Genomic DNA, 17,372 nt, shown 5'->3' with positions numbered 1-17,372 from the left:
CGTACCGTCGCAGAAGCCAAACGGGGGTGGGGAGGGTGTCCTAGTGGTGGGCGTTGGTTGCCGAGGGGTCGTCGTCGACCTCCACCCTCTCTCACCCGCGGTTCCCCTTGAACCGCCCCTCCCGTGCAACCAACCATCCCTTCACCCTCCCTGCCCCGTCATCCCCGTTCAGCTGAGAGGGTGGCCGGTGGAAGAGGAGGAGGGGGTGGGATTGTGTATTCGAGATAAACCACCCTCCCTGTCGACGGCGACGGCGGCGGCGGCTGCCACGTGTGCGCCGACCATTTTGCTGGAACATAATGTAACTCGGAACGATGTTAAAATATGGCGCGGCCTCGGAATTACACGCACCCCCGCGTGTATTAGAGCCACGAACCACTTCCAAACCCTCCTCTCCTCCCCCCCCCTCTACCACCCCCTTCCTGCTACGCCCTTATCGGGAATGGATTCTGGCAGGTTCACTTCGCGCGATTGAATATCAAGGAAAATGGAAAGAATATGAAAGAATGCTCCTTTGCCGTCGCGGGATTTCCATCTGGTAAAATATGTAGTTTGCTTCGATGACGCGATTTTTGGATAAGTGATCACTTTTAATGTCAGCGAATTCTTTGTTGGAGTACAGTGTCCTCTTGACTCTTTGAATGCGAATATCATTCTTCATTCGTTGTATTTATGTAACAGGAAATTCGGAAACGACACGTTTTGAATCTGCTGTTGCTTTGCACCCATCATACGCTCCTTCTGCGGTAACTACAGTCGTTACATCTTATAAAATTTATACATATGAATTGGATGTTTTTATAAAATTATTAACACAGGGAACGTTCTATTCGTTCGCAGTCAAAGGATTAAAGGGGAAAGACGCTTATTTACGCGGCAAAACTCGGTGCGAAATAAAAGTCGGGTCAGAAGTCCGTTGTTTCGCGCACGAACGACACCGGGGGCTCGTTAATTTTCTATAATTCTCACAGAATCGTCCACCTTTGGGCCCGCGGCGATCGTTTAATTTATAATGCCGGCGCACATGCTCCCACTGAATCATCACGCTCTATCCTCGTGTCCCGAGGTCTCACGTGACTTGCAGCGTCGCAAGAGAGAAAAAAAAAACGGAAGAAAAAACGTCACGGTTATGATTGAATATTTATAACGAGACCGTGTTACCTTTCTCCGTCGAATCACGCCACGGAAAACTCGTGGACCCGCGGAAAACTCTATTACAACGTGCCCGTTTATTTATGTACCATTAAAACTTATAACGGAACTTTTCCATGCCGTGCCGCGACCATGTAAAAAAAAAAAAACTGTCGGAACTTCATTTTTGTGACATTATGAAATTACTCTGTCCGGTTTCTTCTTTACACAGAGTCGCGCGAGTATCCTGTATCAGGGATATAGGTACACTTAGAATATACAAGGTGTCAAGAAAGTAGGTGGCCAGGCATTTTCCGATTACGACGGAATTTTGTAGGAATGTTTGAAACTTAAAGAAATCGCTGAAAATTATTTCCATCTGCAATAATACTTCGCTTCGACTATGAAACACGTTGCCAACAATATAAACACTAGGTACTTGCCCATCATATTATTTACTTCCATCAGAAGAAATGATATTAGTGCGTGAAGTTCTACACCTTAAATTTTCGTTTTAGGAAAAATGTGTCAATGTCTTGGTAAGGAAGTTTATATGACACTTTTTCATTCTTAGGAACCGTAGAATACGGCACGAAGGTTTGGCCACCTATTCCCTTGACACCTTGTATATATAGAAATCATTAAAAACTTTATTACACCGAGAACTGACGGAATGCCTTCGAGCACAGTTAGTCTTTCTTTTCTTGGTTGATATAGAAATTACTCTTGGTAATTTCTACGGTCATGCTTGCGGGACACTTCTTTTACAATATGCACTTGGTTTCGTAAATAATCCAAGTACACGTTACGTCGATTGTAAGACACGGTGAACAGCTTGGCGTTGAAGTAGTTTTTCGAATTGTTTGATCAAAAGAAAAAAAAAGAACGTAATTGTTTTAACACGTCACTCGCGATGTTGGTCGGATAGAGCCGGCGAGGGAATGCACCGAGCGGTCAGTCGTTTTGCGAGCTACTGGCCACTCGCAGTTGCATCCACTGGCACGAGATGCATTCACGCACACACGGAATCATCTCGTCACATACTGCACACCGGACGAGAACGAGGGAATCTGGCATGATGGAGCGAACGGTTGCTCGTAATTCGATTTTTCGGATTAACCTCGTCCGGCCCCCGAATATCCGCTTGCTCGATGTTTTCCTTTCTAATTTTTAGTACGCAAATTCGCGAGCTGGTTGATTTTTAATTTTCTTCGCAAATCATCGTACGAATTTATGACAAACGTTATTTGAACAGTACTTTTTGTCTACGATTATACTTTGCAAGATAATTCGAAGAGTTGCGTAGTTTTTACAATATTATGTAAATGGATCATGGACTGAAGTATAAATGCATTAAGCACTGAGTGAGTCAGTGCTTGTGATTTGTGAACAGTTCCTTGTAATTTATTCAAACAAATACATATACAGGCGACAAACGAAAACATATGTGTAATATTGCAAAGTTCCTGATTAATGATTTTGTATTTTAACTCGTTACAAGTAATTAACAGAACGATTCTTTTCTCTAATATTTTCTACTCTCATTTAAAACAATCGACACGCGTGACTATCCAATGTTAGTTGCTTCACTCAGTAAATAGACAAAAAATTACATTTCTTTCTGTATACAACTAATACTTCACATTAGACATTCTAAACCACTGAATCCCTCATTAAACACAAGCTAATTACAATTGACGATCTAATTATTTCGCGTAATGAATAACGTTACTTCAAACAAAATTGGAGCAAGCTCACTCTCGTTCGTCAGCAAACACTCGTAACAAATTGAGCCGTTCGTTTGCTACAAGCGCTCAAATATAAAAAGTTAAGCACCAACAAAAAATTTGGAAAAATTCAAAAAATAAAGTTAGTCACTTCTGGCCCGTGAACCCGCTCAAATGCATCAGATCGCGTCGGAACTATTTTTTTTTCGACCGAAACGCCGTGTAGCCCCGTAACAACTAGTGGACTTCACCCTTTGCTTCGTGTCTGAATAATATTTTTGTCTCTCTCTCACTCTCTAGCGGCCCACCCCACCCTCCGCCCCATGAATCCGCAGTCACGAACAAAGAGCCCGAATAAATACAAATAGCACTTTCGAACAACGGGGCAACGTGGCCTCCGCCTATGGCGTTGTCTATGAGGGCCCCGTCCTCGTTCTTCCTCGTCTCTCTCATTTTTTTTCTCTATTTGCCATTCATTTTCTGGCCGATGCTCCAGCGTGCGACCCCTTTCACGGAGACGGTTTTTCGGAGAGACCGAGGAGAGTGCACGGGGATGCGGCCGCGACGGATCCCCACGCTATAATTGGCTTTCGCCTGGCTCGTATCGATATTGCATTATGCCTGCTGATTAGCATACTTGCCTCTCTGAAGATCTCTTTCGTCACGCGCATAATCGTCAGGTACGAGAGCAGTGCAAGGGTTCCCGGGGACTTTTGGGTTCGGGGAAGTCGATGTCTGACTTGAGCCGTTCAGAGGCCAAAGTGACTGACTCCAATGCATTTGAATTGGTAAACTTTTTATATTTAAGATGAATTTCTACTTATTGATTTGTGGAGTCAATCAATTTGGCAAATGAATGAGCTTGTGGAAATTCGAATGCCGACTCGAACGAGTTTCAGTGCACGAAAATGACCGTTTCTCATGGAACTGTACTAGATAATTGTTCAAATGGGTATTTTTAAAATTTTAATTATCCTGAAGAATGGAATAGTTTTGAAACAAGACATGAAATTTGTATTGTATGGGTAATATCAGTTTTAAGTTAATCGAAGATTAATCAAAGATTAAGATTTTTTTAAGTTGATATTTAGAATTTCAGTAAGCGTGTATAAAACAACTGGGCAGCTGTTGAAGTTATCCTTCAGCACCCTTCTTGAATATATACGATTTTAATAAAACGTAGAACGTGATATAGTTTATTTAATTTACAGTTTTATTGTTCACACTTCGAAACGCATCGTTTTTTGTTGTATTCTCACAATGCTTTTGTTTTTTCTTCCGCTGCTTTTTTTGTGTTCCTCTTTTATGCAAATTGGATACGGGATTACGATGCCGGGGACGGTTGTACTTTTGCCAGCCAGGCCTGGTTTTGAATAATTCCCCTAGAACCCAATGTCACGGTGTCACCTGGGTGAATGAAATCCGAGCAGCCATACGAGAGAATGAAACGTTTAAAATTATATACAGCCCGGTGATATAAAACAATATTTCCCGAGTAACTTCCTTTCGTATTGTTTTGACCACTCCTATCATTCATGGCACATTTTCTCACGGGACAAATAATTTATCTACCTGAATAATATACAATTTTATTGCAAATGTAAAACCTTATTGTTATACTATTTTCTGTTTAGAAAAATTAATAAAAGTAGGAGAAAGAAGTAAAAAACTAAGTCTGTTTAATATCGATATTTTCGATTTAAAAATAAGAAGATACAACATATATAATAGTCTCGTAGTTTCGAAATAATGATTCAAGGGTCCGGGCATTAAAGGTTTAATATTTCCCTTTCTACTAAAAACGTTAAAATACCATATTTTCTACCCTGTTTTAAAAAGCTTCCAAGCTTCGAGAATTATAGCAGCACAACGCCCTATAAGTCATCGGAAATTTCTTTTCTGGGTTACCAGTTGCGTCGCTTGTCTTCGAAGTTCTTTCGTTAAATAAGAATAGTCACTGTAATCTAATGAATATTAATATGCGTGTTACTTCGGCGAATGTCGTGCCGTTATCCCGTGGGTCCCGTAAGCTAGCTCTCGCCATAGTTCGCTACCGAGGGACGAGCCTCTCGACCGGAAGTTAATTTCGAACGAATAAGGAGCATCGCGAGGACCAGGGGGACGGTGGTTGTTCGTCGATGAATTTGCGAAAAGTACGGTGGCGACGGCGCGTCGTAAACTTTTCAGCGCGGGTCGAAGGTCGAGGCCCGTTTTTAATTCGAGGTCAATGGTGCTCGAGGGAGACTTAAAAACTCGGGCGAACGGATGGGTCTGTTGACCCCTAAGATTTTTTACTCGGGGCGGGATGAAATCGGACCACCCTGTCATTAGCATACAAAAGTCTGGCTCTCGCCGTTGGAGAGAGGCCTCCGCGGCACACCGTGGTTAACGACAGTCATTACGTGAGGTTCGCAGCTCGTAAACTTTCCTTGCGGTTCTTTAAAGCTCCGTGCCCTTCCTTCCGACCGCACTTCCGCATTCACCTTGTCCATTTAACGTTTATTCGCGCGTTATCGCTCTCTCTGCAACCCCTTAAACGCAACATTCTATGATCGTTTCACGGCGGTATGTGTGATTTCGTGGCTTGAAATACAGGGTGAACCACGAATCGTGATCAATAGAGATTACTCTGTTATTAGCAGTCCGATCGAAAATGTTTTTATCTGGTATAGCATGGTTTCAAGAGAGCTTTAACGTGATTATAGCAAATTTTTTGTCAACTATTTTTTTCATGATTTTTCAAAGTCAGTCTCAATTTTCTTTCAAAAATTCAAGTAAAAAAAAAGTAACACATGTTATGTTACGATAAGTTATTTTGTAATTTTTCATTGAAAGAAATCCCATAAACATTGATCACCATTCAGCATAACGTCCGTATATATTCTTGCCAAGGGCTTCCGCATTTATAGTCAGCAGGAGATTCAATAGCGCAAAAAAACCGTGCACACCAGCACAGTCCAGACGATTCAGGGGCTCGGCCTGAATAGGGTAAACATATGCGGGCTCGCGTCATGAAAGAAGTTTCGCCAGGAAACGCCAGCATCCTGGAAGAAGGAAGACGTCTTTTTTCCTAGTCTGTTGGCATTTTTTTGTTTCTTTGCCGGCTGAAAAGGGTTGTGAAACGAGCGGGAGGGGAAAAAAGGTAAAGGAAGCGTCGAGGGAGACGGAAACAAGGGACGAAGTAGGCGAGAGGGAAAAGGAAGGAACAATCGCCCGGTAAGACGTGTGGGAAACTAGCCTACCGGTATGCAAATGGCCGACCGGCGGAATGAGGAACCGTCGAGGGGTGCAAAAAAATAAAAAAAACGCTAACCTTCAGGTTGGGTATTGTGCTCGCTTCTCATAATGGACCAGTGGCACCGATCTTATGTAAATCGTCCCTGTGATCAAAGACGTGCCAGTTTCCTTCTTCCTCTTCACTTTCTGATCTTCTGATGTACTCCATCGATTCGATGTATATACCTATTGTCTATACCTCGGACTTTTGATGTCTCGGATTTGCCGAATCGATACGTTGTGTTTGCTCATTATTATTTGTGGAATGTAAATTTTCTGGATTTACAGAACACACGGTTGATTGTTGAGAAGGAACAGTACTATTAACCGTAAATATTTTTACAAAGATGTTTATTGTATGCAAATAATTGTTTCGTATATTTTATTATGAAAAAGGAAGGGTATATTTAATTTTCAGCGTTTGGAATTAGAATGTTTCCTCTTCCTGGTATGCCATACGGATGTCTATATCTCCTAAACGCTGACGAAGTTCCTCGAGTACGCCGACCTGTATTTGGTCAACATCTTCTGGAGGACAGTATTCGTCCTCGCTGGATCTGAAATAATGTAATGTGAATGATTTCACTTTTGGGTGATAAATAAAATTTTCCTCTTAATTAACACCAGAGTTAACAGAATTGCAATACTCAAAAATTAAACGTACTCATTTGTTACGCTCGCAAAAATGAATACAGCATTTCAATAATCGAAGAGACGATAAAGTCTGACTGTCGTTGATCTAACAAAGTTTGAAGGTTTACCAGGCGTGATAAATTCCTTTTTCTTCGTAATTATTTCGGCCTGTTCACTTTTTTGTTTTCGTTTAATTGTCGCCGAGCAGGCTGCAAGAGAACCACGGTGCCGTCCAGAGGCGACATCCGGCGGCGTTTTCGCGTCTTTGCCGGAAACGAGGAGTGCCAGGAGGGGGATGGAGAGGAACGAGTCGCGGAGGGTTGCTAGTGCCCGGGGTGGGATGGAATCGATTTTTTTTTCTGGCACGGCCGGAAGTTCGAATAACGTTTCTGTAATTTTATCACGAGATGGCGCCAAATTAACCGTTTACAGATGATGTTATTATTTTTGTCGTGCAATTTCATTATTACTGAACTTCTTCAGAAGATCTGGAACGTTAAATTCCTTATAATATATTCGTCTAATTATTTTTCTGCATTTATAAATATTACAGAATTACTCCTGGTATTTTATGGAGTCTCTTGTAATAATTAAACGTTATTTAAAAAGTAATAGAAAAGTGGTTCATATAAATATGCATATGTTTTTTGAATTGAATCAATTCTTCGAGAATGTTCGGAAATAAAAATTTCGAATATCAATTTGAAGTTGCTATAGTTTAGTAAATTTGTTGTAATAGTTTGTTATGGTTTTCGAGGTTATATTATCCAGGATCCAGTTCTAAATAAATGACCATACATATGTAAGATGCGAGTATGACTTCATTAGTACGTAAAGAATGCTCTTTTGTCACACACTAACAAAAGTAAACGTATATCACGTAACATTCCTATACAATTATAAGTTCCTTAAATGTTTATGTAGCCTATAACTTAATAGCTATTTTTGGTCTCTCACAAATCCAATAAAATCTGTGTAAAAACTGTCTCGAAAAATCGTAGCAGGGACATAATTATACGATAAATCCCATTGTAAATTAAAAGAAGTTTGACGATATATATCGTAGAAAATTAAAAGAATACTAATCGCATATGTACTTACCAGACGAAATTTAAAGGATCCATCTCAAAGATTTCATAGAAACACGAATTTTTTCCGCGGGACAGGACATCGTCATGATGCCATTAGTATCGTCGCGTCCCCCATGTGTATATTCATAAATTACAATTTTCCCGGCGTACCGTGTTTATTCCGAGTCAGGGCGAAATTGAGAAACGGATTACCGCGTCTCGCCTTAATCATCCGACCAACTAGAGCGTAGCGCGGGGATAAAGGAGTAATTAGCATCTGTCGCGGGACTTCGAAGACAGAGACATCTGACAACGAGCGCCGAAAGGTCGGGGGTTTGATTTTGTACACCCCTTAGGAGGCCACCCCTTACCCACATGGAAGGTGGGGCTTGGATGGCACCTGAACACGTCCATGAACCCACCCTTCGCCGAGCCCAACCCATGCCTACCCCCTACGACCCTCCCTTTTTCTCTATTTTCAGCCCTCCCAGCATCTTAGTCCACGCCATCTGCGACCCCCAGCATTGTACACTCTCGAAAGTGAACGGACAGGGCTAAAGTTCAATTCGACGGGTACCAAAAATCTAAAGCGGTTCGACTTTTATCACTGACGACGTTCATTGACATCTCATCTGCGACGTTATTGTAATTTTCTTATTATCGCGTATGCATCATTTTGCTAAAAGAGACAGTGAATCTGTATTATTGAAGAATTTGTTTAGGTAACGCGGACTTGTATAAAAAAAAGCATATTTTAATTGATCTTTAAGTGAACATATAACGATTTATTTCATTCGCTATTATAACTCAATTCTGAAAGAATTGTATTGTTAAAAGAACAAATTACTGTAAAATAGGGGCATGTTGACACAAGCTCTTGATTTGTGAAAATTTCTATTTTTAAACTTTTTAATTTCTAGAAATAGAATTATCATAATATGTCATAATACTTAACGGGATATTTACAAAATAATCACATTACCTTGCAATCGTTACAATAGTTGGTACGCTGGGCAGCGCAGCCAGGAATGATCTGAATGTTCCACTGATCAAACGGTCGAGATCGGTACGTGAAGTGACGTGATCGGGCAAGTCAGTGTCGTCTCTGGTACATCCTGCATCATGGATTATTTTCCAGTCGATCTCTGACTGTCTGTAAGCGCTTGTCACCTCATGATATATTAGCTGCACTGCCTCGTATCTGAAAACAAAATGTAATTCTTCCTCAACATTTATGTAGTTAAAATAATAATACTTGTAAAACAATGTACTTGTGAACGATACAATAGAATATCGAAAAAGATATTGCCCTTTAGTAGTTCCAATATACATATGTAAAACAAGAAATTTATCATGGAAATATAAGTATTTCTTTTCTTGTTCATTCATGGGTCACAATTGACCCTGCGACAGACCTCTATGTCCTATCGTTCTTAATCGTTCTTCACTTTCGAATTCAAACAACGCGTTGCGCCGGCAAGGTTGCTCTGTAAAATTCGTTAAAGTGTCGTAAATAATGAAGGCAAACAAGGAAAGGGAAAATGAATGGGGAGGGAAAGGCTCGGCCGGGGCAATGGAAAGTTTATAATGCTCGGACGATAACACGTGGTTCGCAAAAGTTGAGGCATTTCCTGAAGGCACGCGACGAAAGTTAACACGGCCACGAGACCAGTTTCCGGGTGGTCGTAATTTGTACACCGTTTCCCTCCCCACCTCCGCCCCCACGCCGCCATACTACCCCCTTCCGCTATCACTTTTTCTCTAACTCCTTTATACCCTTGCCCCTCGCCTCTGCTTTCGTCCCGTTATCTGATCGCAAGTTTTCCTCGTTTTCTGCAGCTGCAATTCGTCCTGCACCGAGAGAGAGAGAGAGAGAGAGAAAGAGAGAGAGAAACCCGTGGCGCTTTCGTTATCAAGGCTACCGAGATTTCACCCGAAGATTGCTGGGTATCTGTGTTAGTGGACTGGCAACGCGCTCGTCGAATTGCATTTCAAGCTTTCAAACGGCGAACGTGCCAGCCTGAAGTTCGACATCATTTTTTTTTTCAATTTACCCACTGAAAATTTCCTCGGTCGAGTTCGAGAATTCTATTTATTGGCTCATTGCGCGAGAAATGGCGTATTTTCCTGAGGGGAGGGGGCTTCGAATCGGGGATTATATAAAATCTGAAATTTTTCAATAGAGTCTTTAAATCGAAAGTATGTATATTTAGTGGATTGGTAGAATTTACGTATTGAATATGTTGCAGTGTTAGACACAGACATCTTTGACAAGAAAAGCATGCATTAAGGAGTTAATCGTTCGCGAATCGACAAATTCTAGGAACGGAACGATGAACGAAGAAGTCGCCCGATAATCATCAGGTCCCATAAAATTCGGCCGGTTGGTACCGGGCCAGTTGATCAAATGTTAAACAATTACGGTGTAAGAAGGACGGACAAGACGGTGTACATAATTGGCTCACGGGAGTCTTTACTGGGAGGACCAGCTGCGTGTCTAGAAGCGGCCGTGTACGCTAACGCGCTAACTGTTCATAAGAGAAGACCATCGTTGGGCTCTCGCCCACTTTTTCCTCGCTGAATATTAATTATTCTCTCGGAGGGTACACCTGCCCTCACCCCCGTCCGGGGCCGGACATACCTATACATGCTCCGTGTACATGTATCACGGCTCATGATTCTCGCCGCAGATTATCCTAACAGTTGTGTAACGAAGTCGGTAACGATCGGTCTCTCGAGGATACGAAGCCAGGCTTGGTATTTTGGACGAGCAGCTATATCGCCGCGAAAATCGCGTGAAATAGCGGTTTCACCGTTTCAATACAGTTAAGATCTTTATTGTTAATCGAAATAATTTTAATATTAACTGAATATAAATTTTTGTTTTTTTTTTTAACGTATGAAATCTTTTTAATGCGTACCACTCTTTCATACATTCATTAAATTTTTCGATATGTTTATAGGTATATACCTATATGTATATGAATACATCCGAATTTATTTTGCATACACTTGTGTGAGATTAATTTTCGAGGCTACATCGAATATACGTGTTTTGTATTAGATTGATGGGAAATGAATGGACGATCACTATGAAAATACATATGTAGTGTTATAATTCCACATAGTTTATGTATATAAATCAAAATCTTATTCAGCATTCATTGTAATTTTAAAATGCATTAATAATATTATGTAGTGAGTATTAATTGAAGTTACTCGAATGGTTGATCCGGCGTGTTTCGACGCAGCGTTAATTTCAATTAATTTTCATATGGTCAGTTTTAAGGTGACCACTAAAACGACAGCCCAATCGCAATCGTATGAAGTCCTCCAACTGCACCGTGAGCTACCCTACAATCTAACCCACCAACAGAAGAATCATTCTCACCAACCTCGCGATACCAAACAGCGCCCATTCACCGTTAACTGTTCTCCATCGGTTCTCCCCTTTCAATCTCTTTTTTTTTTTCTCATATTTATCTCGAAAAAGCAGATGTCACGGTAGAGAATCTCTCTTAGGACACCTTTCACGCTTCCAGCTCTGTATCTCTATGATTCATATTTTTCGACGTGCAACCGGTTCTGTTATTCCCCGTCTGGCTTCTTTTTTTTTCTCTCCTTAACGCGGTTCGGCTCAGGAACATAGTGTATACGTTCATATATGTATATACGTTCATACGTGAGAGAGGGAGAAAGAGAGAGAGACAGAGTGGTAGTAGGGTGAGATCACGGGAGGGACAGAGAGGGAGAGAAAGAAAGATGAAGAGGATAACGAGGAAGGAAGGGAGATACGCGAAGCTGGGTCCACGCTGCCACGTCGAATGAGTTAACGGACAATGGCGGTCCACGTTTGAAAAAAATAAAGGAGAGAGGAGGGGAGGTAGAGGGGGCAAGGGGAGGAGGGGGCCCTCATTACGAGGGGCGCCCCCGGTGTATTTGTCGATAAGGGGGCCTATATGCAAATGGCCGTCCCTCGCCACGGTCTCGGCGGAAAGAAAAAGTTTCTCTCCTCTCTCTGTTGCGCCCGTTTTGCTCGGTTTCCCTCGGTGCCACGAATAATGCCCTCTGACGGTGTGTACCAAAGTAGAACAAAAAAAGGAAGGGGGGTATAATGTATCGTAATCAGATGATCAATTATTAAGAGCGCGGCAAAAAAAAAAACAACGAGGGGTTGACATACGACTGACAGGACAGGAACGTATCCGGGATACGAGGGGGCCTTCGTTCTTCCACTGCTCTTGTCTCTCCCTGTTCCGCCACGAGCTTCTCGGAACGTAATCGATACTACGAATAATTTTACAATATATTCGTCAGAGGTGTTGCACGTCTCACGTTCGCCGCGCTGATGTCGAATTTTTTAGAGGGATTTCCGAGCGAATGTTCCTTCTTTTTGTTACGGGTTTTGGGAAATTAGTTTACTTTATTACGGTGTTTGTTGGAGATTGACTAAATATCGTATGGTACTTGGTATTGTAAGGTACTTTCTGTGTTCAAAAGTGATTTTGAACTTCTGGCGAATTGACTTGTCTTTTAGGTAACTCATGAAAAAATGTGGACGTTTATGGAAATAATGATATTGAAGGATTTATTTACGTAAACTAGGAGCAGTATTTATTACTGCCTATTTGTACGACAAGTTGACTAACATTAAAAAATCTACTTGTATTCCATTAAATTATATTCTCATTTAATTTACATAAACTCTATATTCTCATGTAATTCATTTAATCTCTCTCACGACCGCTATTATAGGTGTATAACTCTATTTTGCACCTCAGCTCTAGTAAAATTAAGAACTTTAACTCATAAGGTTAATCTTTACTAATGAAGAATAGAAAAAGTACTAAAATATTCGCAATGAATGATTCTGGAGAATTTATTATACAAATAAATTGGTGAGTTATTCTAAAGTATGTACCATGAACGAAACGTTTTTGACTGATATCTGCCTGAGAATTTACACAAGGTCCCACGTAATGGCGTCGCTTCGTTCCTTTCTTTTTTCACTTTCCGGTTTCTGAATGTTTAACACGATATGAAATCGTGCGCACGAACAAACACCGGTGACGGAGAGAACCCGTCCGGGGACATTGTTTAGAGGTCCTGCATAGCAAATGTATCGCTTTCTTCGGCCGCCGCTGCATAATAAATGTATCGTTTTCGTCTTCGGCCTCTCACGCTAGGCCAATACGTAGGTACCCTGCTATCGAGTTACCAATTTTTAATGGATGTGGATCTGGCCGCGATCATGCGTGTGATCGGAGAAAAAAACTGGTCGTGGGTATTTAATACGCACGTCCGTTATGCATTTTGTCCGGGTTCGTAATTATAATATCCATATGGAAGTGAATTGATAGGAAATGTTCGTACCGAAGAGGTCTTAATTGTAATGGAAAACCGCGGAGTATGTTAGAGGGGCATCGTGTTAAAAATTAATTTTTATAATGTTTCTTTTTCAATAATTTTATCGTTGACCTTGCGATTTTTTTGTAGCAATCGAAAATTGAAGCTTCTAAGAATATTCTGTTAATGTTTCGACTAAATTTATAATTTTGTATTGCTCAGAATAGCCCAAGTGAAGGACTTGATTGAATCAACACTTGTCCATGAATTTTTCTGAATTAGTGGATTTCACGAATTTTATCTATCCGTTTAATACTTGATAATTTACGGTTATTAATATCGATTATTAAGTAGCGAAAATAACAGTGTTCCGTGCTAGATATTGTACGTCTATGTACCTGTCACGCGGCACGTGGCACTGAAAATGGGATAATTTGCTGCATACTACTCGCAGGTAGCACGAGCATATTTGGGGTCGCGGCAGGTATGGGCCTATGTATCGAGGCGATTCGGAAGGGTGGCTTTGCCAATCAATAGATATTCATCCCCATCGAACCATCGACACTATTGTCAATACACGATGCATTCAGTTACACTCTGGGACACGCAGGTTGCGCTTTAATGCACTCTGGTTCGGGCTGAAGAGATCATTGACTACGGTCACAGGTTGTCTCCACAGGTTTGTACCGTTTCGAATTTTCCATTATTTCCTTTTTCTAACTAAATATGCAACTTCATCCTAACGAAAGATCATTTCTTCTGTTATAGATACAGTTTAAAATAATTGCCAATTTGTAATTCAGAATATTTAATAATTTATAAGTAGTTGACTAATTTTTAATATGTCTGATTATAACAAATGAGATGAACGGAGACGAAGAAACGATGTAAAACTAAATAGACCACAATCAAGTTCCTCAAAGACTTCGATCTATACTACAAAATCTAACTTAACCTAAAACAGTAACAATTTTGTCGCTAATGACCGAAAAGTCATTCAGAAAGCGAAAAAAAGTTAGGTCGACGGAAACAAGTGTATAAGCTCGCTAATGACCCCTTGGTAACGCTTAAAATAGAGATAAAGAAAGACGAAACAGTACATAAAAGTAATAACAGCTGAAAAAGCTGCATTATTTCTCTAGCTGATGTCTCCGTTTGTCCGGATCAAAAGTTAATTAATTGAAATTACCATTGTTCCGTTGGTACGCCGATTGAACGTTTCAATCCTGCAACGGAATTCGTTTCGACCCTTCCCCATAAAATTAATTAATTAACGGTCGAAACGACGTACAACTGCGAATACGTGCCGTGCAAAATCGTCGCATGAACGTATTTCGCACCGGCGGCTGGAAGAGGGACAGAGACGGGCGAACGCAGAAAAGGGAGGCTAGGCTTTAACCTCTGCGTGTCCCGCTGAGCAAAAATTTGCATACGCGTCCCGGGACTTTAATTAGGTTACGCCTAGAAAACGGGTTGAAGTTCACACGCTTCATTAGAAATTCCATAGGGCTGTTTCGTTTTTGATGTGCGCGCGCGCGCCTTTTCTTCTTGTTTTTCTATCCCTGTTTCGCGACCCCTCGTTCCTTTTCCATTTCGCCTTGGTAATCGAATGCGGAACGTTCCTCCGGCGTTAAAGATTTATTTTCGTCTTGATTGTTACCTTGCGTAATTTCTGTAAAATAAGGGATGATTCCCGTATACAGGAACGTTTTTGGTACATACAGTAAATTTCGTCGCAGGATTTACATAGCCACCGAGCAAGAATATTTCACGAGATAAAACTCGGGGTAACACGATACGATGCATTCGGCGATGCAAGTCGTCGCTATTATAGCGAACCACCATTTGCATGTGACCAGCCCCTACTAATTATAAATTTCATGCGGTAACCGTGTAAGGGTACGTGTTTTCGATCCTGTTGAAACGAACAACGCGATCCCGACGTGCCTTAAATCAGGACCTTATGCAAATCATATCCTGTGCTCGGGCATCAGCTGTCTTAACCTATTCCAAGACACGATCCCGCCGGAAACAAGATAGATCAGCCCCCCCCATCCTGAAATAATCCCACGCTATTCCTAACTAGGAAATAAGTCCATGCGAGAAGAAAATTCTGATAACTGGCGTACAATAATCGGTAAATCATAGACTTTATGCGTATATGATATACATTACTTTTGGCCGGTACTGTACATGATTTTCTATAAAGTGATACAGTCAAATTGTTTAATAAAATTTATTTAGGTTTTCATTCGATTTGGAAGCCGATGAAACGTTTCGAAATAATAAATAGATTTTTCTCTTCTTCTGGTTTATGTAAACTAGATTAAAAACGAACACGATACGTCCACGCTCTTATGTCTCGACGAGCCCAGCGTAGAGAAAATACGTTTCGACTGACGAGAATAGCGTTTCAGCGAGCTCTGGAGATCCCCGACCGCAGCGCGCTGTGTCTTAATTGCGACCACGATCGACAATTTGTACGGGAACGGCTTAACGAACTTTTCCTTTGTCACTCGTCTCTATCGATCCCTGGTTGAATACCAAGTCGCCCCCTGATACGGGGGGTAAAAAAGAAGGGAAGTAGGAGGGACGGTGACTTGGTGGTAATAATTTTTTAAGAACTCTCGACTTCCTTCAGCGATCCCTGGTCCTAGGGTGCATTTCCGCGGTCGTGATTCGTACAAATTGCAATTTAACAGTGGCAAGAGAGAAAGAAGTAGCGACAGAGAGAAAGAGGCGGCCGGTCGTTCTGCTCCTCGAAGAATTTTATCGAGAGACTTAATCCGAAAGGAAGTGGGAGGAACGCGGAGGGGGGTTGGGGGATCGTTTAATAACGTAATTAGCTCGGAGGATCTGGAATTTCTGCGGCGGATCGGGAATAAATTAATGCAATTATCCTCGATCGAGGGCGGTCGCGACTGGACGAAAGGGGTGGAGGGTCCAACTTTTAATCCTCCACCCTATCGTCGTTCTCCGTGACACGACAGGGAAACGATTTGGTCTTTCCCGTAGCCGGTTCCTCTAAAACGAACCGCCCGAAAGCGAGAGCCCCGAGGTTTCTGGTCCACAAGGAACGCTTATTAACATCTCATCGATTCGACTCGCCCAATTAACTTACTTCACTTTTATTTCTTTTTCTTCTCCTTCTTTTTTTTCCTTGTGTTCGCTCGAAAGCTGCATCCTCGGAACTTGCCTCGAATGAATGCGCTCCGCCGAAGCGAAACGCCCTGCGGGTGGTTCCTTTAATATGCTAAACATCCCGGCGCCGATCTGCCTCCGGGGAGAACGGCAAGTTCCTAAATGCTCCCTGACCACCGATTAATAGTTACTTTCCTGTTTCGGTAACCCCTAGGTAGAAGTGTCATGGTTAATTATTTACTTAAGGCCGCGCCGATGGAACAGGCGATGGGGATCTCTGTTTGTATCGAGACTTGCATCCTGAGCGAACCGTTTTTCGTTAGGAAGATCTTATGGAAAATTCGTTTATTCCCTTTTCTTGTGATTGGTTCGTTGCTAACTGGTGATGGGGCCTAGTTCGATATGTACTTGTGACCTACACGGCTAGGTATTTAGTTGGTCGTGGAGCGAATTTTGTAGTCGAGCTTGAGAGCGCAAGATCTTTCATTTTAGCGTTTGTTAAATAGTTCATAAAAGTGGAAATTTGTATAACATCCGTAGCCTATTTCTAATATAAAAGAAGATATACGATTGTCATTATTAAAGGTATTCCATGACGTTTATGTCCGTTGACCTCTCACCCTAGTCTATGGACATTGATATGAATGCAGAACTCCGGAGAAGGATCTGTAGTGGATCACAGGATAGCGACGTGATCTCGCACGAATTAACGGGCCCGACATATGAAAAAACTGTGTTCACATGCGCGACCCTGTGCGTCACGAAGAGAAAAAAGAAAAATAACGAGAATGTAGGAGAAGGGAGGGCTCGTATAATTCGGATGAAGAAGGGTCACGTCTTTTCGTTCCTCTGTCGTGCACGTAGCATTATGTGCGTTTAGATTCTCAGACACGGTCTTGTGTTAGTATGCAAATGCAATAACAAGGGCGCATGGCTGTAGCCGATTTTTCGATGCACCCCATGGATCTAATAGAATTCGGTAATAATCATCTGCATCATCATGAATCGGTGTGATATCAAACTGCGAATTACATGTATTTATACAATG

At 41.6% G+C, this 17,372-nt stretch overlaps 1 protein-coding gene across 1 annotated transcript in view; it reads right to left on the bottom strand.

Annotated features, from left to right (window-relative positions):
- Positions 1-6,510: 6,510 nt before the first annotated feature.
- Positions 6,511-17,372, bottom strand: part of LOC107190286 (UPF0489 protein C5orf22 homolog) — a 663,704-nt gene continuing 652,842 nt past the window's right edge. The window contains exons 7-8 of the mRNA XM_015579074.1: positions 8,820-9,038; positions 6,511-6,691 (exon numbers count right to left, since the gene is read on the bottom strand). Of these exons, the coding sequence (XP_015434560.1) occupies positions 6,562-6,691; positions 8,820-9,038 (349 nt within the window). The 3' untranslated portion in view covers positions 6,511-6,561. The remainder of the gene's footprint in view (positions 6,692-8,819; positions 9,039-17,372) is intronic.

The sequence above is a fragment of the Dufourea novaeangliae genome, unplaced genomic scaffold (assembly GCF_001272555.1).
Source record: "Dufourea novaeangliae isolate 0120121106 unplaced genomic scaffold, ASM127255v1 scaffold168, whole genome shotgun sequence".
NCBI lineage: Eukaryota > Metazoa > Arthropoda > Insecta > Hymenoptera > Halictidae > Dufourea > Dufourea novaeangliae.
This window is presented reverse-complemented; position numbering and strand designations above follow the sequence as displayed.